Genomic DNA, 21,317 nt, shown 5'->3' with positions numbered 1-21,317 from the left:
TTTCTACTAAACAGAAAGTCTTTTGTCTTTAAGCTGGGAGTGGATTTTTCCAATTTTACTAAATGTTGGGTCTCAGAAGCATGGTTTTCCTAGCCAAGAAAAAGGACATCTTGCTTTCTTCGTTTCGCTGGCCTGTGAACTGAATTGAAGAAACTTCTGTGTTAGGATCTTGGAATCGCTTCAAGCTGAGACATGAGTCTTCTATTCACAGATGACCATCTGGACGGAATTTCCGGGCCTGGGATTTACTTGCTTGGACTTATGACCTTAAAAAACTGACCGGAGACCCCTTTCCTAGAGAGTCAAGGCTCTCACTCCCCCCTCCAGACACACTGGCCCCTTGGGCGTCGCCCCCACTCCCCGTGTGCCCTGCTCTGCACGGGCTTCCGGTTTTCCCTCCACCTGGCTCCCCCCTCAGTGCTGCCCTGGTCTCTGGGCTGGTCAGTGAGGCTGCCAGACCCGCCGAAACCGCACAGGGGTTCAGAGCACATGGTCACGGGTTCAAAGCCCAGCTGTGTGCATGTGCCAAAAGTGAGCCTGCAATCTGGCCTCACCCCCAGTGGAACAGATGTGCAGGTCCCACAGCCAGCCCCGGAGCCCGTGCATCTCCACACGTGCATGTGACCCCCAGCAAGTCTGGGCCCTGGCAACAGCAGCAAAGGGTTGTCAGGGACCGGGGTCGGAACAGAAACAAGACACTGCTGTCCTGATGGCAGTGATATGGCTCGGACCGCTCTCCAGCGCCGGGCCACACGCTCTCTACTTAGTATCCACGCAGCAAACACGCCGGTGGGCTGCCTCCCCCCACTAGAAGGGGAGCTCTTCCCCCCTGCGGGTCACTGGACCCTGAGGTATCCCAAGATCCAGATCCGGCACGCAGGTCTTTATGGAAGGAACAACTAACTCAAGTGCAAGACCAATTTAGTGAGCCTCGGAGGCTGCACCCCCAGCGAAGGGGAATCCCCATCACTACTGTTGGCGTTGGGAGGCGGACAAAAAGCCCTTTTGTTGTGGAGGAGGAACCCAGGGAGCGGCAGGTTGGCGTGAGGAGTGATCTCGCAGGCCAAGCCAGTTGTTCGGGGCACAGCTCGAGTGTCTGCTATCTAAGAGACGCAGGGAGTTGAAGGGTGCGTGCTCCCCTCCCCATGTCCTCCCACGTTCCGCGGGGGCTGCAGTAACAGAGGTACACCTGGCGCAGTGACCACAGCTGCAAGGCGGGGCCCGACCACTGAGTCACATCCCCGGGTCCTCTGACTGCGTATTTCTGCCGCTGTTGTTTTGCTCAGGAGGCCGTTGGGCCCCCTCCCAGGCCCGGCATCCGATGGAAAGGTCTAAGGAGTCAGGGCGGTTTGGGCCCTGAGATGCTGGGATCACCCAGGCCACCCTGACGGTCTCTACTTGGGATCTCCAGGGCAGGACTCGGGGGAGCTTGGGGACCCTGCCATGCTGGGGCTCAAACTGGGGTGGGCTGCATCCAGGCAAGTGCCTCAATCCTCCGTACTCACGCTCCGGCTGGCACAGGTGTATTGGTAAGACAAGGGTCCTTCTGGCAAAGGACTCGGTTTAACAGCACTTAAGAGCTGAGACATCAGTTTCTCCTCTCTTACCTCTCGAGTCTATCAAAAGGGCTCTAGGCTGGAGAAGACAGCTTGATGGAGCGGCAAACGGCAGTTCAAGGTGCCAACTATTTTCCAGTCGTGGTTTAAAATGATTCGCTGCTTCTCACTGCATTTGATAGAAAAGAAACGCCTCCTCCTGGCTAGGAGATCTGGCACTTTCTATCATCTCCAAGATGTCTCCGCCTCCTCCCGCCCCTTATTGTGCAGGCGGAGGCCCGAAGGACACACCCGCTGTCCTGGCAAGTGGGCATAATCTCCGTGTCTGTCTCTGTGTCTCTGTCTCTCTCTCTCTCTCTCTCTCTCTCTCTCTCTCTCTCTCACACACACACACACACACACACACACACAGAGAAACACCCCACTTCCGGTCATTTCTTCTACAAATATCTCCATCCCCAGCCTGACCCCGAGCCTCAGATTTAACAGCACCTGCTGCCAGCCAGCCAGCCCCGACTGCCCAGTGCCTCACCGAGACGTGGGTTCCGTATCTGAAACCTTTTCTTCTTCTTTTGGTGTTCAGGGCTTACTCCTGGCTCTGTGCTCAGAATTACTCCTGCTGGGTTTGGGGGGACATATGGGACGCCTGACATCAGACCCGGGTTGGTTGGCCTGGGCGAGGCAAGTGCCCTGCCTGTGGGACTATCGCTCTTACTTGCGTTTCTTAACCCAGCAATTCCTGGCCTCTCCCCTAAGAGCAAGAACTCTGGGGTGAGTACAGGGCTGTCTTTCTTATCATCTTCACTGCCCCACAGTTGTTAGTGTTTACATAGGGAGTAAAGTGCAAACATTTGCTATGTGATTATTCACGAACGGTCTAAGAGATCACTGGATACTTTATGATCGTAAAAAAAAATAATAATAAAACAAAACCGATGTGGGTGGGACACCAAGAGGCACCCAGAGGGCCTTGCCTTGCCTGCGTGAGGCCCCAGATTCGATCCACGCAGGATAAACGGCTCAGGCTGTGGCAGCCCGCTCTACACCACACACACCTGGACGGATACCCGCCCTCACCACACAGCAGCCTCGTCAGGTGCTGGACTCAGTCCGCTTTGCTCTCGCCATCGCCAGCACATGTCCCGTCTGTAAGTTTCCCATGACAGGAATGTTGCTACTACACTGAACTTCCATACTCCAGTATCTGTTAAAGGCCAGGCCTGCGGTGAGATTGTTACTCCGCCAGCTGCACCGTGCCCTCAGGCCCGTGGACGGAGCTGCGGGAACTGCCTGGGAGGTGCCCCCCAAACACTCCCGGGACTGCTTGTGGCTCGGCTCCACCGACACCCTATGCACTTTCTCTTGTTCATACATAAAACTTCATCCTCTGACGAGCACAGACGCCAAGGCAGAGCAGCGGAGTCGCTTGCTCAGTGCCTCACAGCACTGCAGGGCTGGGTGTGGACACAGGCACAGCCGCCCAGGAGCCCTGCAGGGCGGGGCCATGTGCTCGGGGCCCTGTCCGTGGATCCGAGGCCACCTGGTTGTTTTGGTTTTGGGCCACACCTCGTGATGCTCAGGAGTTACTCCTGGCTCGGAGCTCAGGGATCACTCCTGGCGGTGCTCAGGGGGCCATACGGGGGGCCAGGGATCGAACCTGTATGCAAGACAAGCGCCCAACATGCTGTGCTCTCTCTCCGCCCCCCGGAAGGTGAGCGTTAATGGGGTATGAGACCGTCATGGCCGCACCTGATGCTGCCCTCAGCATTTCTCATCCTTCCCCTCCACACCTGGTTCCGTCCTCACGGCACCTGAATCCCATTTTCCTCCCGCTGTCTAGAAGCAGCGCCTCATCCTCTGCCCCTCCCCTCGATGCTGGGGCGCCCAAGGTTCTGCTGCATCTGTTCACGTTCCCATGTCCATGCCCACCAGCGTTTACGGAGCCCAGAGCTGCTCCAGTGCCCACCTGGCCTGGGACCCAGAGACGCCGCCGCTCCCGGCAGCATCCTTGAAGATTTCATGCTACACTTCTCCCCCAGCCCCGCCCCTAAGAAAGCGGGGTGCAGCTATTACACGAAACTTTACAAAAAACTGGGCTGGTATGACTTTAAAAGAGGGTGTGATGGTGATATGTGATGGTGGTGATTATGTGATGGTGATGATGTCTGTTGAAATATGGTTCCTCTTCAAAGGTGCCCGTCACCGTCGCTCAAAACTCAAAGGTCCCTAAAAACCCCTCACCGGTCAAAGAACAGTTCAACAACCTGTTGGCGCCTTATCAGACGCTGGAGGCCTGGGTGGCTGGCCTTGGTGTCAACGGCCAAGCTCCACGCCGCCCTAAGCCCCAGCCAGCACACTCCCACACCCCAGCCACTTCCACAATCCTCTGAGCAGGCAAAGGGCACCCGAGGCACTTGAGGAGAGGGTCCAACCTGCGACTTTAAACCTCTTTTTCAGGATATCCCCCTCTCTGCCTCCCGCACTGAAAACGAAGTGGGAACTTTTCCCTTTGACGTGTGGAAGAGCTGCGAGATGTAGGCACTGCTCACTCCCAAAACCAGACCCCTAACGGAGGAGAAGCTCACCCCGGAACTCGCTTCACTGCCCGCTTCCCCGGGCAGGGAACCCAGAGCCCAGAACAGCCAGCACATGGGGGCTGGAGCGATAGCACAGCGGGGAGGGTGTTTGCCTTGCACGCGGCCGACCCAGGTTCTATTCCCAGCATCCCATATGGTCCCCTGAGCACCGCCAGGAGTAACTCCTGAGTGCACGAACCAGGAGTAACCCCTGTGCATCGCCAGTCACTCCATGTGACCCAAAAAACCAAAAAATATATATAAACAAAGCAGCCAGCACAAATGATGGTGGGGAAAGTGGGGGAGAGAAAACCAGGCAAGGGAGCCTCAGGATCGGGGTTCCCAGAAGGGGACAAAATCCATGTGAGGTGAGAAAAATGTTAATGGTAAGAATGCGACAGAAAAAAAAAAGAAGGATGCAACAAATATGGGGTGCAGGGACTCTCAGTGGTTAGAGCTTCTGCCCTGAAGCATCAAGGTGGAGAGTTTGATCCCGATTCCCCAGGTCTGTGATTCCCATCACTGCAAGAGGCTTCTGGTGGCCTCGCAGCACCCCTGCAAGCCACCAGTGTCCCACGGGCCAGGTCCCAACTAGCAGCACCACCCCCGGCAGGTGTGACTGACCCCCCCATATCCCAACGGCAATGAGGCGAAGGAAGGAGAATGTGAAGGAGAACTGAATAAAATACATTCATTCACGTTTTGTTTGGGGGCCAGATCTGGCGGTGCTCAGAGCTTACTCCTGGCTCTGCACTCATGGATCTGAGGCAGGCCCGGGGGCCATATGGGACGCCGGGGACTAGACGGTGTTTGGCCACATATATGCAAGCGCCCTACCCATTGTACTCTCCGGCCTCTGGAACCTGAATTTCTAAAGGAAGATCTTGGGGGGCGTGGGGGGTGGTGTCTCACATTCCCAGCACCAGTAGCTCTGTGCTGTAGATCTCTTCCTAAATTTCTCTGAGGATCCTGAGACCCGACACCCCTTGACTTTTATCCAGCCACATGCTGGGAGAGTCTGTCCCTCGGCTTTCCAGGGATCATGTTCCGGAAGCGCGGCTCCATGCTGGCCCCACACCATCACCACTCACCTAAGTGCCACCACGTGCACTGTTCCTTATTGACTGGGAAACGCGCTGACAGGGGGACCAGTTCTTAATCAGAGCGGCCCCGCAAGCAGGGTTCAGGAGACCTGGGGGGCTCTGCCAGAGATCCTCTGCCAGCCACGCTGGCGGCTCAACGTGAAGGTCCAAGGATAAGGGGGCTGTTTGGGATGACTCGGGGCCACCCACCCAGAGGTGCTGTGGGTCTCCAGGCTGTCCCCAGTGATGCTCAGGGAACACGGGGTGTCGGGGACTGAACTGGACTCGAACACATGCAAGGCAAAGGTCTCAAACTCATACTCCCTGTCAGCCCCTTCCCGTTTTCCAGGCTCTCGTTCTTTCTAAGATAGCTCATGCAGCTTCGCTCCTGCAAGCACTGGCTTGCAGAGACCTGGACGGCCAACCCACTCTCTTTCAGAGGTGAGAAACTAAGGTCCTCGACTGTTTCTGGGCGGGATGGTGGAGCTGGGGATCAAACCCAGGACCCCACACGTGAAGCATGTGCCCTACCACTGAGACACACCCCAACCCCCGTCAAATAGCTAAGATTTACTCAATAGAAGTCAACAGAGGCGTGCCTGGCACCTCAGAGGGAGTGTTTCCCGGGTGGAAGCCCTGGGCTGGCTCTGCGGCATCCTCACGGCAGCCTGAGGGAGACACCGGGGGCGGTGGAGTGACAGGGTCAGTGAGGGCTGGAGACGCAGCACGCTCTAGGTGCCAGGCTTACGGCCTCTGGCTCTTGGGGAAGCAGAGGAGGTGAGGCCCTTTATTCCTGAATTCAAACCAATTAATTGGGAAAAAAAAAAGAAGAAAGAAAGAAAGAAAACTGTGAGAACAACAGAAAGCCGCTCTAACCAGGGCTGGGTGGCAAGGGCTGCTTTAGGTGTGAGAGCGGCTGTGTGTGTGTGTGTGTGTGTGTGTGTGTGTGTGTGTGTGAGAGAGAGAGAGAGAGAGAGAGAGAGAGAGAGAGAGAGAGTCACAGGGAAACAAGCCCTTTTGTCAGGGATCAGACCCTGGTGCCTCCCATCCCAAATCGCCCCAGGGGAAAGGGATGGGACGGGTGGCAGGCGCTGGCCCTGGGGGTTCATTATTTTCTCTACATAAGCAAACGCCTGAGATCCACAGTTAGGAAAAGTGCACGTTAAGAAAGACCTAGAAACTGGAATAGTACAGCAGGAAGAGCGCTTGCACACGCGGCTGACCTGGGTTTGATCCCTGGCCCTGCACAGGGTCCCCTGAGTCCACTGAGTGAGCCCTGAGAGCAGAGCCAGGGTAAGCCCTGAGCACCACTGGGGGTGGCCCCAAGACAAAACAAAAAGAAAGGAACCTATTCTAATGATACTGGGGATGGAGAACAGAAACTGCCCCCCCCCCACACACACACTATATTTCCCACACTGCCCGTCTAACGGAGAACATCAAATAAGCGACTTAAAAGATCTTCTCCATCTTCTCGAAACGAGCACAGCAAGCTCACCCACGACCCAGCGGTGTCACTGCATCGTGGCACGAGCACTGCCTTCCTTCGCTCAGCGGCAACTTTCCCAGGCTTCTGGAGAGGCCAACGTGTGGGGAGCAGCCCGGGGCCTGCACGACGGACTAGGTCAAGGGCAGAAGGGCCGGCGGGGAAACGAACGAGTGGCAGACGCCACACAAATAACCCAAGGCAGGGCCCTGGACAGCGAGGCCGGGTGTGGGTCCCCCGGGCCCTCTAAAATGATCGGCGAGGCCTGGGGACAAGGGGATGGGGCACTCAGCCTGTGGAGGGACGGAGAAGGGACAGCCGCGGCTCCCGGGCTGCCTCGGTGACACACTTACTAAGTCCCAGGGGCCGAGCGGAGGAAGAGGTTCGGGGACTGCTGGTTTACGCAGGGCCTGCCTTGACCAAACTCGGCACAAGAGCAGAATGGAAGCTCTCTCAAGGGCCGTCAAGGAAGAAAAGAAGGCGCTAACGTTTGAGTTCACGGTTCTCTGCATTGTTTTCCAGCTTTTTCCCTATCTGCCTTCCGGCTCCCGCCTCACAGAGGAAACCACATTATGTGCCAGCACCACCCAGTGAAGTCGCCTCCAGATAGGAATGTTAGCTGAGCACCACAGGTTGGATTCTGGGAGCGAGGGCAGAAGGCGGGTTCTCTGTGCCAGTGCTGAGTGCACCCAAGATAAGTGGCACAGAAGTTCCTTTTAACAGAGAGCAATTCTGGGAGTGGGGAGATAGTGTGGTGGGCTGGGCGAGTGCCTCGCAGGCGGCTGACCATCCTTGGCATCATAGATGGATCCCCAGACCCTGCCAGCCGTGGTCCCTAAGCACAGAGCCAGGAGTAAGGAGTAAGGGAGGGAGGGAGGCAGGGAGGGGAAAAATCTGGAAAAAAAGAAAATGAGGGCATCTTTATTTTCCAGCACTATAGTCTGCACCTGGGGCTGGCCTGAGCACTTCTGGGTATGGACCAAAAAATTAAACAAGATCAATACTTGAGTGTCAGTGGAAATCTTGAAAGACTAGTTTAGCTTAGACATGGAAGAGTCTTCTCTTAGAAACCAAAATTAAACGAATGTCCACAGCACCTGCAGCTGACCTGGAAACTGCCCTGGACTCCCAAACCACTCCCAGACTGCCACAGTTTCTGCAGAGCACTGCCAGGGAGCCCCTGCGCGCGTCTCCTCTGAATCCCTGTAAAACCATAAAACTGTGCTCGAGGACTTCTTGTTAAGGGAAACAGAATGGCTGGTTAATCGACAACCCGCAAACTACTACTTGATCATGCCGCTAATCAGCTTACATTAGATATAGATAGACACAGTTTCCCGTATCAGTCCTTGTGTTAACTTGTGAGGTGAAAGATGGTCTTGGTTTTGCACCAGGTAATTATCAAGTTCTGTTTGGGGGCACATATTAGAAGATACCAAAATCTGTCTCACTAAGTCACAACAACCAACCAACCAACCAAAATAACAACCAAAAAACAAACACACTAGACATCACCATTGGAATTTTGTTCCTTATACCAAAAACACCAGCTCAGGGCTGGAGCATAGTGATAGTAGGACTAGTAGGGATAGCAGGGCGGGTAGGGCGTTTGCCTTGCACACAGCTGACCCGGGTTCAATTCCCAGCATCCCACAGGGTCCCCCAAGCACCGCCAGGAGTAATTCCTGAGTGCAGAGCCAGGAGGAACCCCTGAGCATTGCTAGGTGTGACCTAAAAACAAAAAAACAAAAAACAAAAACAGCTCAGATGAGAGACTGGTGCAGAAGTGGAAAAATGAGTAGCCTCAAACAGGACCAACTGACAAAGGGAAAGAAGACAATACAGCTTTAAGATGCAAAAGCTTCCGGCTCGTATTAATTCTCGCACTGGGACACCCTTCTTCAACTCATTAAGTGCCTAGACTTATAGGAGAGGAAAAAAAAGGGAGCTGAAACTGCCTGACGCCATACTGCAATACCAAACACATGCAAACCCTGACTTCTTCAACCTTCTCTCACAACAATCCAACAAGGAAAAAATTTTAAAAATTTAAAAGGCCCCGTGGTGCCGGGTGTCCTGACAGTTCCCAGAACCACCTGGTAGGATGAGAATTGCCAGGCCCATCCTGGGAGCTGCTGGGTACATGCCACTGCCCCTTTAGAAAAAAAGAAGGGAGGGAGAGAGGGAGGGGAAAAATCTGGAAAAAAATATGAGGGCACCTTTATTTTCCAGCGCTAGAGTCTGCACCGGAGGCTGAAACCCAAGAACGCAAGCTTGGTCTCTTAGCAATGACATCCGAGTTGGCTCTTCACTCTGGCTCCTGCCACAGAAGGCCCATTCGGCAAGAACAGATGTCGTTTCTGGAAAGTCATGAAGAAGGACGAGTGAAGGCAGGATCAGGTCCTTCTGGCTTCACAGACACTTACCAGGTCCCAGATCCCGGTCAGGCTTGTGTCAGTACGATGCTACGAACTAAAAGTACTCAAGTCCAAAATGCAAAAACCCGGAAAAGGAGGCTCATTGCCCTGGGAACCTGATAAGCCATGCGGGTGACCCTTTAATCAGTGAGACCAGTCTGGGCCTGGAGCAGGGCTGAAAGAGGCCGACCTTTAGAGAGCTAAGTTTCAGCAGTGGATTTGCGGGGAGTTGGGGGGAGGGGCGGTGGAGGTGGGGGTGAGGGGGCAACAAACCGAGTGGGAGCTGTTCTGGGAATCTGGTGTGGCTGTCCTCCCTCCACCCATCTGATTCGTAACAGAAACAGAGGCGAGCCTCCTCTACAGACACCTTTATTCTGCAGGTCAAAACCAGGCAGAGGGGCTGCAGTGATAGCACAGCAGGTAGGACATTTGCCTTGCACGCGACCGACCCGGGTTCGATTCCCAGCACCCCACATGGTCCCCTGAGCACTGCCAGGAATAATTCCTGAGTGCAGAGCCAGGAGTAATCCCTGTGCATCGCCAGGTGTGACCCAAAAAGCCAAAAAAAAAAAAAGAGAGAGAGAGGCAGATTTAAGAGCATTCACACTGCTCAGACACACCCAACACTGGCCTATGTCACCCTTCAACCATCTACTGAGTATCTTGTGAGATGATGATTCCGGTCCAGACCTGGGAGTTTCAACACAATGAAAGGGGCCGGGGATGGAGTTCTGTGATAAGGTGCCAGTTTCCCATTCACACGGCTTTGAGTCTGAAACGCGCAGCACCCAAACAAACAAAATGAGCTGTAAGGGACTCCAAGTTCAACAGCAGCTGCCAAGGATCACTGGATCCATCCTGACTTGGGCAACCCGACTCTTACAAAGGGCAGCGGAGGGGAAAAGTGCCTTCTCCGCCTTCGCCAGGCGGCCACAGGCCTCTGTGCCAAGCTGGCCTGCGGGCCATCCCCGATCCCTTTCGCAGCTCCTCTTTCAAGGAAATCCCTCCTGCTTGCAAGATCCCCCCCCTAAAGGCGCCTACAATTCCAGTTTTCTCTAGGCGGGCCCCATCCACGCTCCACCCGGCCCTTCCCTGGGCATCCCTTTCGGGAGGGGTGGGCTGCAAAGCCAACTCCACCCACTGCTCCAACTGCTGGGGTGGGGGGGCCCCTTCACTCTAGGCCGTGTTAGAAACCAAACCCAACCACCAGCAACACCACTGCCTGGTCCCTCATCAGCACCGGGGCGCACCAGCTGGCCCCTGCGACCTCCCCAGCCAGATGTTTCGCTTCCCGGCCCTGCACCCACACCCGGGCACCCCTGCTCCGTGGAACCAGGGAGAATCGCTGGCAAGCAGTTTGGGTACCGGGGGTCGCCACGCTGCGCCGGGAAGAGACGGGGGCAGGTTTTTTTTTGGGGGGGGGGCGTTTGCAAGCAAACTCCGGGGTGCTGGCAGGGGGGAGGGAGGGAAGGGAGGAGCAGGGAGCCAAGGGCGGCGGGGAGGTCCGTTCGGTCGAGAGCAAGGGAGGCGGGGAGAAGGACGCCCGGGGAGGGCCGAAGAAGCGCTGGACGCCCCTCGCGCGGTGGACCCGGGCCGGGGGTCCCGGGATAACGGACCGGCTCCCAGCATCCCCGCGACACAGCAGGTGACAACGGGAAACAAAGAGGTCGGGGGTGAGGGGGTGGTCAGGCGAGATCCGGGCACCTCCAAGGCTCGGGCGGGAACGGGAGGAGAGGGGGCTCGGCAGCTCGGGGGGCTGGCATCCCCCCGCCCGCCCGCCCGGGACGCGCTCGAGCCTCGGCGGGGCGTCGCGTCCAAGCCGGGGGCGCGGGGGCGGGGAGGGGTCTGCCGGCGGGACTCGTCTCTCCCGGGGACAAACGGCCTCCCTGGGGAGTGCTCGGCGACTGCAGACGCCAAGAACATCAGCGCCCGGAGGCGCCGCATCTCCCGGCCCCGGCCCGGCTCCCCGACACACTCACCGCGTCGCCTCCAAACGCCACCGCTCCAGCTGCAGCTACCGGCCGGCGCAGCCGCACTCCGCGCGCCCCGCGCCCACGTGACCCGCGCGGGGGCCCCGCCCCGCGCCCACGTGACCGCCGGGCCCGCCCAATGCCGGCTCCGCTCGCGTCACGTGGTCGCGGCTCGCCCCGCCCCTCCCGGCAAAGATGGCGGCGCCCAGGTGTGGCGTGCCGGCGGGGCTCTGGGGCCGGGGCGCCGGGCGTCGTTTGGGGGCCTCCCTCTGCGCGCTGGCTGCGAGGCCCCTCTGCTCCGCCGCCGCCGCCTCCACGCCCCTGAATGCCCAGCGATTGGCCGAGAAACTGCGAGCTCAGAAACGGGGACAAAAGGCCAAGGAGTCGGTGAGCGCGGAAGGACCACGACTCCCGGCAGGCAGTGCGCTCTCTGCATGCCCTGCGGGAGCGTGGGGCGGGTGGGCTGAGTCCGAAAACGCAGGGTCTGTCTAGCGGCGGGGCTTGACTGTGGGGAACCGGGACGAAGGGACGGCGGGGCGGTAGGCTGCAGAATCTTCCCGCGGGCGGGGTCGTTGGCTCCCCCCGGGCTCAAAACCAAGCCCCCGCTGGGCACTCCGCTGCTCAAAATCCGGGCGAGGCGCGAGTCTCGCTACAAAGTTGCGCCCGCTTCCGATTCAGATCGGGGCTCGCCCAGACTTATGGAGGAGCGCCCTCCCGGGCCGCCCCCCACCTTCTGCTCCTCTCCCCGTAGGTGCCCGCAAATCCCGTGAGTCGGAGAGTGCAAGAGCTCGTGCGGTTCACGCAGCAGCTGCAGCGAGTCCACCCCAACGTGCTGGCCAAGGCGCTGAGCCGCGGGATTATCCACCAGGACAAGAACCTTGTGGTCATCAACAAGCCCTACGGCGTCCCCGTGCATGGTAAGGGGCCCCCGGAGAAAGGGCATTGGGGGTGCGTGTGTGGGGGGGGGTGGGGGGGGTGGGCGCTGCGGCTCTCTGCTGCAACTCGGGGCAACTCTGACCTGGAGGAACTTGCGGGGCTCCCGGAAGCTTTTTGAGGCTACACTCAAAATGATTCCGTGTTTGTTGAGTCCTGCACCTAATAAGGCACTAGGAGAAATGACCACTTCCCAAGTCTGGCAGACCCGGGGGCTCCTGGAAGGCACGGTGTGCAGACCCCCACGGGGGTCTCTGGAGAGAGTTGCTAAGGTGGTGTGCTGACATTCTGCAGGAAGTAGCATTTCAGGAGAAACGAGTGTGTGCAGAGGCCAGAGAAGTGTACAGATGCGGAGGCCCCTGTTTGTGAACCTGGTTCAAATTCCTGGCAACGTGGCCGTCCAGGCATGGCCCCTGAGCACCACTGGGTATGTCCTATCCCCCTCCTTACCAAGTGTATGTGTTGTGTGTTGGAGTACACAGAGCCCCAGGGCACCCAGGGTTTTGTTTGTTTGCTTTGTTTGGGGGGGCCACAGCCGGCCATGCTCAAGGGTTACTCCTGGCTCTGCACTCAGGGGATTACTCCCGGTGGTGCTTGGGTTGCATTGGGGTGCGGGGGATCAAACCCGGATCAGCCACGTTCAAGGCAAACGCTCTACCCACTGTACTATCATTTAGGCCCCAAGGTACCTGGAGTTTTCATGACTATTACTTTGTATTTTGGACCACAGCATTGTTGAGACTCCTGGTTTTAGAGTTTAGGAGTCTGCTCTTGGTGGAGCTCGGGGTTCTGGAGATAAACCTGGGCCTCCCACATGCAAAACTGTGCTCACCCGCGGAACCATCTGCCTGGTCCAGCCTCTAGAATTCAGTGGCTGCTCAGTTGGTTTGGCATGTGGGGCTATGGGGGAGGGGAACACTGTGCAGTGCACAGGCTGCTCCTGGCCATACTCAGGGGCCCACGTGGTGCTGGAGACTGGAGTGGCCTTCACTGTGTGCACAGCAAGCACCTTAGCCACTGTACTGTCTTTGCAGCTCCGTGGATGGTATCGGATAAATGTTGAATGTGGTCAGAGACAGCTGGGGTGAGTGGGCAAGACGGATGTGGGGGTGGGGGGTGGGAAGCGCGCTTGTGGCAGGGGTTTTGCTAGCGGGGAGGCACATTTGAGTGGAAGAAAGTTGCAGAGGAGTTACAGGGAAGGTCAAGGACTTCAGTCAGATCTCACCGAACGCGTTGCCGGATTTCCTCGTGCCCCTCATCGTAGCTTCTTGTCTTCCCATTCCCTGCAGGAGCGTTATTTTCTAGATATTTACACTTTGCAGACAAGGAAAAGGGGAATGTTTCAGGAGGCCAGTGGCTAGTTTGGTGCATGTGCAGGGTGGACCCTGGAACTGTCTCTCCCCCAATCCTCTCCTTTGAGCGCTGTTGCCGCAGGGGGCCCTGATGTCTGGCGCTTCTCACCAGGGTTTACTTGGCACCTTCCCAAGGCTTGGTTTCCAGAGGGATACCAGAACTCCTCCTTTGCTGGATGAGTTTCCAGCCATTTCATACAAAGTTTTCTTTACGTGTTGGTGGAGAACGCCAAGTGCCCTGGGACCGTGCTTCTCAAACTTGAATGTGTTAATGAGGAACGGGCGCATCTTGTTAAAGTGTATTTGACTTTAGTGGTCCTGGGTGGGGCTTGAGATGCCTTTCTAGTGGGTTCTCCCCGGCGCACCTCAGTGCCAGTCTCCCAGACCACAGGTACCCTAGAAGTCCGTGATGGTTAATCCAGGAAGAACCTTTGCCCACGTCGAGTTTCTGAGGACATCTTTTCCTGGCCACTCCAACCTCTGACCTTTCCCTTCCTAGGTGGCCCCGGGGTCCGCCTCTGCATCTCTGATGTGCTGCCCATCCTGGCCAAGATCCTTCGTGGCCACAAGGCAGAACCCCTGCATCTGTGCCACCGACTGGACAAAGAGACCACCGGTGTCATGGTGTTGGCGTGGGAAAAGGAAGTGGCGCATCAGGTCCAAGAGCTGTTCAGAACCCGGCAGGTGACCAAGAAGTACTGGTATGTCGGGGCAGAAGAGGTGGGAGCGAGGCGCCAGCCCGGCCAGCCGGAAGCCCTGTTCGCTGCCACACTCACGACTCTGAGTGTAGGACACTTGGTGCTTACAGGGTAGACCTGCCGGGACACTGCAGGGTCATGCGTGTGGGACAGTACCAGGCCCGCCAGGACACTGACCGATCACATGTCGGGGAGAGCACCAGGCCCACCGGGACACTGCAGGGTCACATGTTTGTTAGTGTGGTGGGTGGGGGATGGGGGGATGCCAGGGTTGTCCATGCTTAGAGGGTCCTATTGGTGCTGGGGACAGGCCAGGTCCCCCGTGCAAGGCACGCCCTGGCCCTGTCCACATGCATGTCCAGCCCCTTGCTGAGTGATTCTCTGATAGACACGCAGGACCCAGAAGGGGGTACCACGATTGTTCTGGAAGAGAAAAAAGCAGAACAGATAAGCCGGCCCAGCCTGAGGGAAGGGCTCAGCCCACACCCAGCAGTGCTGGCCATATGCAGGTCCTCCAGGCTGCATCCCGGGATTTTATTTTCTGTTTCCCTATGCACTGGTGATGTGGACTCTCTTTTTCTACTATTGGCTGTTTAAATGTCCCCTTTTCTGGGGGGTGGGGGGGACCCACATCCCGTGATGCTCAGGGTTTACTCCTGGCTCTGCACTCAGGGGTCATTCCTGCCAGTGCTCGGGTATCTGTAGGGGCTGCGGCCATCAAACCTGGGTCCCCCATGCACAGCGGCAGGTGCCTTGCCTTGCTACACTGTTACTTTGGCCCCTTGTACTTCCCATTCTCTGAACAGATTTCCTTTTGCCCACTTTTCTGTTGGCTGTCATTTCAGGTTTGATTTGAAAGTACTGTTCTATTATTTTATTTTGGGGGGTTTTGGGAGCCACGCCTGGCTGTGCTCAGGGGGTCGCTCTGGGTGGGACTTGGGGGGCTGTGTGCAGTGCTGGGGATTGAACCAGGGTTGATCACGTGCAAATGCCTTCAGCCCTGTACTGTTGCCCTGACCCAAGTGTTCTTTTGCTCACTTGGGGGGTTAGTCCCTGGGGTGTCACAGATTGTGCAGGCACGCTGTGACCTAGCACGACCTGCCCACTGAGGTTCGGGTTCAGCAGGGAGATGGGTGTGGGGATGAGGTATCTCTGCTTTAAAAAAAAAAAAATTCCACGGATGTCTCAGGTGTGTGAAGTCGCGTTTAAGAGCATTGAAAAGGGGCCGGAACAATAGCACAGCGGGTAGGGCGTTTGCCTTGCACACGACCACCGACCCGGGTTTGATCCCTGGCATCCCAAATGGTCCCCCAAGCACCGCCAGGAGTGATTCCTGACTGCAGAGCCAGGAGCAACCCCTGTGCATCGCTGGGTGTGACCCAAAAAGAAAAAAAATCAAAAGAAAACATTGAAGAGCCGCTGTTGAGAGAACTCAGGGCCTGTGGAGGGCGGTCAGTTCTGCCGAGCGCTCAGGCCCATGTCCACTCTCAGCCGAGCCTTTCCCTGCGTGGGAACACTGGCCTGTCTGAGCTGGCGGCTTCTTCATACGAAGAACGAAGAAAGGGGATAGAAAGCCTGATGAGAGACCCGGGTGAGGGGAGCGCATCACACGGGCCCGCCTCCGGGTCCCAGCCGACAGACCAGGGCCCGGGCTCGGCGCTTACAGGGGCTTGCCAACCCCGACTCAGTCCTGGCACCTCAGACTCCCCTCCGCACCCCTGAGCACAGCCCTGAGCGCCGACCCTTCAACCCCTTGTCCCTGACCCCAACCCCGAGGCCAACAGCACCTAAGGCCATAGGACCTCACTTCCTTGGGTTTTTGGCTCAGCGGCCCCTCAGGGGGCTGTTCTGGCAGATGTTGGGGGGCCCGTGTGCGGGGGTGGGGGGGTGGGGAGGTGACCCCGGGTCCGCAGCTTATCCCGGTGCTCACCCTCCTGCCCCCTTATCTCCAAATCACACAGCGAAATCCCGGGGCCTGAGTGTGTTGGTTGTGTCTGCCGCAGGGCCGTCACCGTGCGCAGCCCGCTGCCCCCCGCGGGCGTCGTGGACATCCCCATCGTGGAGAAGGAGGTTCAGGGCCAGCAGCAACACCACAAGGTGGGTGACCCTCCCCGTCCCCCCCATGCCGGGTCCCTCCTGCGGCCACGGACACTGACCGTGTCTCCTTTATTTATTTATTAATTTTTTAAATTTTTTTACTTGGATATCGGTGAGATAGACCCTTACAAAACTATTCACGTCGGGTTTCAGTCCTACAGGGACCCAGCACCCTTCCTTCCGCCAGCGTCCTTTTCCCACCGCGACGTTCCCTTCCCCCCACCCCCACCCTCCCTGACCGCGTCTCCTCGCTCTAGATGACGCTGTCCCCCGGCTTCCGCATGGACGGTGACAAGCTGGTCAGGCGGCGGAGCGGCCCGGGCGCGCACCCGGCCGTCACCCAGTACCGGGTGCTGAGCGGTGGCGTCTCCTCCGCCCTGCTGGAGCTGCAGCCCATCACAGGTGAGGCCCCGCCCCAGGCGCCGGGCACTGCAGGGAAGCCGGGGCTGAATGGCTCTGGCCGGACTGATGTGGACCCCAGGGGCAGGACTGTGACCGGAGAAGCCACACAGCCCGACCCCTCTGCTCCCGAGTGTGCAAAGCAGTTCCTCAAAAGATGGGAGCAGTGGGCTGGGGCCATAGTGGGCAAGGCAGGCGTTTGCCCGTGTGCGGCCAAGCAGGGTTGGGTCCCCGGCACCCCCTAGAGTCCCCAGTGTCCCGCCAGGAGTGACCCCCCAGCACAGAGCCAGAAGTGAGCCCGGAACACAACCGGTGTGGCCCGAATGGAAGGACTGAAGGTAGGAGCACGGGGCAGCCCCCGCGGCTTCTACTTGGACCCCGGACACACGCAGAGCAGCGTCTCCCATGGGCAACGCCCCTCTCCATCGGCCAACGCCTCCTTTCAAGATCAGAGGAGAGGACGAGCAAATTGTGTGTTTATCCACGCACGCTCACGTGTGAAGATGCACCCGCCCGTGTGCCATGTGTGTCTCTGGCGGACGTGTCGGGCTGTTGAGACTTGCAGAGGTCAGACTCGAGGGCAGGGGCTGCCACATGCCCAGTCCCGGAGACACCGGCCGCACTAGGGGACATCAGCGAATGCAGGGGGCGTCCTGGGACCCCATAAGCTGGGGGCCGCGCGCCATCAGGCTCAGGCGGAAGCGGACTCCAGGCTGGAGTGGGGGGAGGCGGACGGGGGCTGGAGTTTCCCGCCACAGTATGGCATGGGGTGGGGGGGTGGGGGGGAGTGATCTAGAGGCAGGGTGAGGGCAGGCGAGGGGCCTTAAACTGGACTGTGACAGAGTGGCCCCTGCGGGAGGCCTGGCTTTCACCGTGTGATGAGAACTTGACATGAAAACTCTCAGAGAAGCGCCGCTCAGTGTCGTGAGGCCGAATCATGCATCCGCGGGACATAAAGAAATGTAGTCAGAGGGGCCGGAGCGATAGCACAGCAGGTAGGGCATTTGCCCTGCATATGGCCAGCTCGTGTTTGAGTCCCAGCATCCCATATGGTCCCCTGAGCACCGCCAGGAGCAGACCAGGAGTAATCCCTGAGCATCGCCAGGTGTGACCCAAAAAGCAAAAAAAAAAAAAGTAGTTGGGGAGTTACTGATCCCCGCGGACAGCAGAAAGGAAGGGCAGGAGAGCTTGTCTGCAGGGCCTCGGGAGGGAGTTGGGGCATAGGGCAGGGGGCACAGCGCCAGGCAGGGGTGGAGGGCAGTGGCCGTGCTGGACGAGGACCGGGGTCCGAAGTGCTGGGCACGACGCCCTGTCTGTAACAATATATGAACTGCCTGCTCCGAGGCGGGTGGGGGCGGGAGGGAAACGGGAGGGAAGTGGACACTGGGGAAGGGCCAGTGACAGGACGCTGGAGCCTCGAACTCAGTCGTGAGTAATCCTGTGACTCAGTAACTCACGGCTGATTCAATACGTTATTTAAAAAAATCAAAAGCCGGGCAGGCGGCCCCGGGTGAGGGGTCCTGGTTAGCTCCGTTTTTGCTTCTGAGTGGCAGGGGCACAGCCAGGGCCCCCCGAGCCAGCTCCCCCTCACCCAGCTGACTGCCATGGGACTCTGGGGGGGGGGGGGCCTGGCCTGGGTCTGTGCCTGCCCGACGCCTCCCGCTCTTCCCCGCATTCCTCTCTCTCCCTCCCTTCCTCTTTTTCTCTCTCCCTCTTTCCCTCCCTCCTCTCTCTTTCGCCCCTCTCTCTTCCTCCCTCCCTCTCTCACTCTCTTTCTCTCCTTCTCTTCTCCGCCCCCCTGCAGGAGTCAAACACCAGCTCCGCGTGCACCTGTCCTTTGGACTGGATTGCCCTATCCTTGGCGACCACAAGTACTCGGACTGGAACCGGCTGGCGCCCCAGGTACAGCTGTGCGCCCGGGAGGGTGCAGGAGTCGGACTTTCCCTCCCTCCGTGGTCTGAGCTGGGCTTTCCCACCGCCAGCCTGGAGGCAGCGTTTTGACGGGCACTTTCCCGCCGTCTTCCCACGGGCTTTCTTCCTGGTTCTCAGGGGGAGTTAAGTGCTGGCCTCCTGGGCTTCCTGGGTGGTTTTGGTTCGGGGACTCCTGTGGCTGCTTTTCCCCCCAAACAGCGGCAAGCTCATTTCACTTCTCCGTTCCTTGTGGCCCCACGTGGCCGGTGCTCAGGACCCATTCCTGGATCTTTATTCAGGGAACCCCGTAGGGCGTCAGGGGTCAAACGGGGTCAGCCGCCTGCCAGGCACGCATCGGCCCGTCCAGCCCCAAGAACTTTCCTCTGCGTTCCCCACGTGGCTGTTGGTTTGCTGGCGGCCGCGCTGCCTCTTTGCTGACCGTTAGCGTTCCTAGCTCAGACAGACAGGTCTGAGGCTCTCCTGCCCGCTGACCCCTCAGCGTCGCGTCCTTCTGCCTTGGGGAGTAGGGGGTCAAAGGAGGGAAAGGGATGTGACCCCTCGGGGGAGCTCTCAGCACTCACCCCACATTTACGGGGAAGTTTGCTGCCTCACATAGGCGCCCTCAAACCTTCCCCGTTAAAGCTCACTGGGCATTGTCCTGGGTGTCCGAGTTGCACACCCCATGGGCAGGCACCATGGGGGAAATGGTGCAGGAAGGACAAAGCTGACACGGGTGGGGACAGGTGCCGTGGAACAGTGAACTGGGAGCCAGAGCACAGCACAGGTCCAGAGCAAGAGTCTGCGGGAGACATCTGGTCGACCCCAGGGCAGGGACACCTGCAGCTTGCTCCCATCGCTGCACAGGACCCTCACCGGCGGTGTGCTGGGGTGGTCTGTGGGCAGACAGGGGGCTCTGAGTCCTGGGTGAGACCCTTGGCTGTGTCCCAGACTCTCTCTCTTTCCCCCGCCGCGTGTAGAAGCTGCCGGCTGGCACCCTGAAGAAGCTGGGGCTGCCTCAGGCCAAGGCCCGGCACCTGCCCCTGCACCTGCACGCCCGCCAGCTGCTGCTGCCCGCCCTGGGCGCCCGCACCACCCCGCTCAGCCTGCTCTGCAAGCCCCCGCACTTCTTCGCCCGCTCCCTGCGCCGCCTGGGCCTGGAGACCCCCAGCCAGGAACCGGCGGAGGATGGGGCGGTGGGCCCGGGAGACGGCCAGTGAGGACTTCTCCACGGGGCTTCTGGCGAGTCCTGGAAGAGCCCCCGATGGCCTCGCTGTCTCGGCTGCCTGTGCTCCCCCCGGAGACAGAGAACGAAGTGCTAAATGTGGAACTGCACGTGCAGTGATCGAGCCCCAGACCCGGGGCAGGCACCATGGGGGAACGGGGCCGACGCAGAGGGGCGCCCCTCGGAGGGGCCAGGCACACCCCTCCTGCAGCTCCGGGCCTCGGGGAAACCCGGGGACAGACTCCTGATTGTGCAGCATCAGGAAACGCAAGTGTGAGCTCCCAGTGTGTTGCCCATTAAATCACATTTTTTTAAGTCTTGTTTTGGTCCTTTCACTTCAGTATTACAGCTCTTATTTGCGGCACCCAGATCCCCCATCTTCCAGTAGGTAGGCGTTACACCCACCAACTGCCCCCAGCACCATGTAATCCCATCAACAGCCAAGACCCAGAGACTATAAAACCCAGCTCCTGGAAGAGAACAGCGCAGTCTCCTGCCCCCGTGCCTGGCTGTCCTCACGGGGGTCCCTTGGAGGGGGGTGGGTTGAGTTTCCCTCCCCGCCCCGAGCAGAGCCCTGGCAGCCGATGACCTCCAGAACCAGCCACAGCCATGCTGAGACCACTCTTCACATGTTTGGATGACCCACACGCATATAGGAACCAGCAGAGGAACCCAGGCATGCAGGACCCGGGGCTGAGATCTCCAAGCCTGCTCAGATTAGGACTGGGCCTCCTCCACCCAGATCCCCCATCTTCCAGTAGGTGGGCATCACACTTACCAACTGCCCCTGGTGCCGTGTAATCCCATCAATGGCCAATACCCAGAGACTATAAAACCCAGCTCCCGGAAGCGCGCAGCTGGCCATGCAACATCTTATTAACTAGTTCTTACTCTGGAGAACCTGGCAGGCTACCAAGAGTATCCTGCCCGCACAGCAGAGTCTGGCAACTCCCCGGGGCGTGTTCAGTATGCCAAAAACCAGTTACAATGATGGGTCTCATTCCCCTGACCCTGAAAGAGCCTCGAATGTGGCACTTTCTAAAATCTCAGGGCTAGGACGAAGGAGACATACTGGTGCCTGCTCGAGGAAATCGATGAACAACAGGATGACAGTGATACAGTGATTTGTGGCATGGTAATAAATTATTAAAACACATGCACACAAACTCACTTAGGGCCCAAGCATGTTCTTTGCGTGAAGGAGCCCTGGCCTTGAGCCCAGCACTTCATGTGACCAGCATTCCCCTCTCACTCCAACCCCAGCACTGCCAGCTGTGCCCCCCCCAAAGAAAAAACATGTTTTGGGGGGCTGGAGTGGAAGGAGGACACCGGGGGCTGGTCCCGACCCTGGTGCCAGCTGTTTCCTAAGCTGGCATCACCCCCCATCACCCCACAGCTGGGGGTGCAAACACGGCAGCCAAGCAGCCCTGGTTCACCTGACCGAGACCAGCCTCTTGTGGGCAGTGATGAAAGAAGCGGGCAGGCCGGGGGCACATTGGTGGCCTCGTGGCTGACTCCTCTGGCCATGGGGGCTCCCGGCTCACCTGCAGCTCTACAGGAGGAGGTGGGGGCGGGGGGCTTCTCTCTGGGAGGGGGATACTTGTGCCTGGCCCCCCAC

At 58.5% G+C, this 21,317-nt stretch overlaps 2 protein-coding genes across 3 annotated transcripts in view; one reads left to right on the top strand and one right to left on the bottom strand.

Moving 5' to 3' along the window:
* FAM118B (family with sequence similarity 118 member B) overlaps positions 1 to 11,192 on the bottom strand; it is a 43,936-nt gene extending 32,744 nt beyond the window's left edge. Inside the window, exon 1 of one of the 2 annotated variants that reach the window (XM_056107607.1) lies at positions 11,097 to 11,192. The gene's annotated coding sequence lies outside the window, so the exon portion shown is untranslated. The remainder of the gene's footprint in view (positions 1 to 11,096) is intronic. The other variant, XM_056107608.1, reaches the window with a different exon arrangement.
* Positions 11,193 to 11,282: 90 nt separating this feature from the next.
* RPUSD4 (RNA pseudouridine synthase D4) lies at positions 11,283 to 19,885 on the top strand. The gene is made up of 7 exons (XM_056107624.1): positions 11,283 to 11,474; positions 11,839 to 12,004; positions 13,872 to 14,073; positions 16,074 to 16,167; positions 16,425 to 16,569; positions 18,371 to 18,468; positions 19,455 to 19,885. The coding sequence occupies exons 1-7, from the start codon at positions 11,283 to 11,285 to the stop codon at positions 19,692 to 19,694; spliced, it is 1,137 nt and encodes a 378-aa protein (XP_055963599.1). The 3' UTR covers positions 19,695 to 19,885.
* The last annotated feature ends 1,432 nt before the right edge of the window (positions 19,886 to 21,317 follow it).

The sequence above is a fragment of the Sorex fumeus genome, unplaced genomic scaffold (genome assembly GCF_029834395.1).
Source record: "Sorex fumeus unplaced genomic scaffold, SorFum_2.1 ptg000169l, whole genome shotgun sequence".
NCBI classification, from domain to species: Eukaryota; Metazoa; Chordata; class Mammalia; order Eulipotyphla; family Soricidae; genus Sorex; species Sorex fumeus.
Note: the sequence above shows the minus strand (reverse complement) of the source record. Positions and strands in the feature narration are given on the sequence as shown.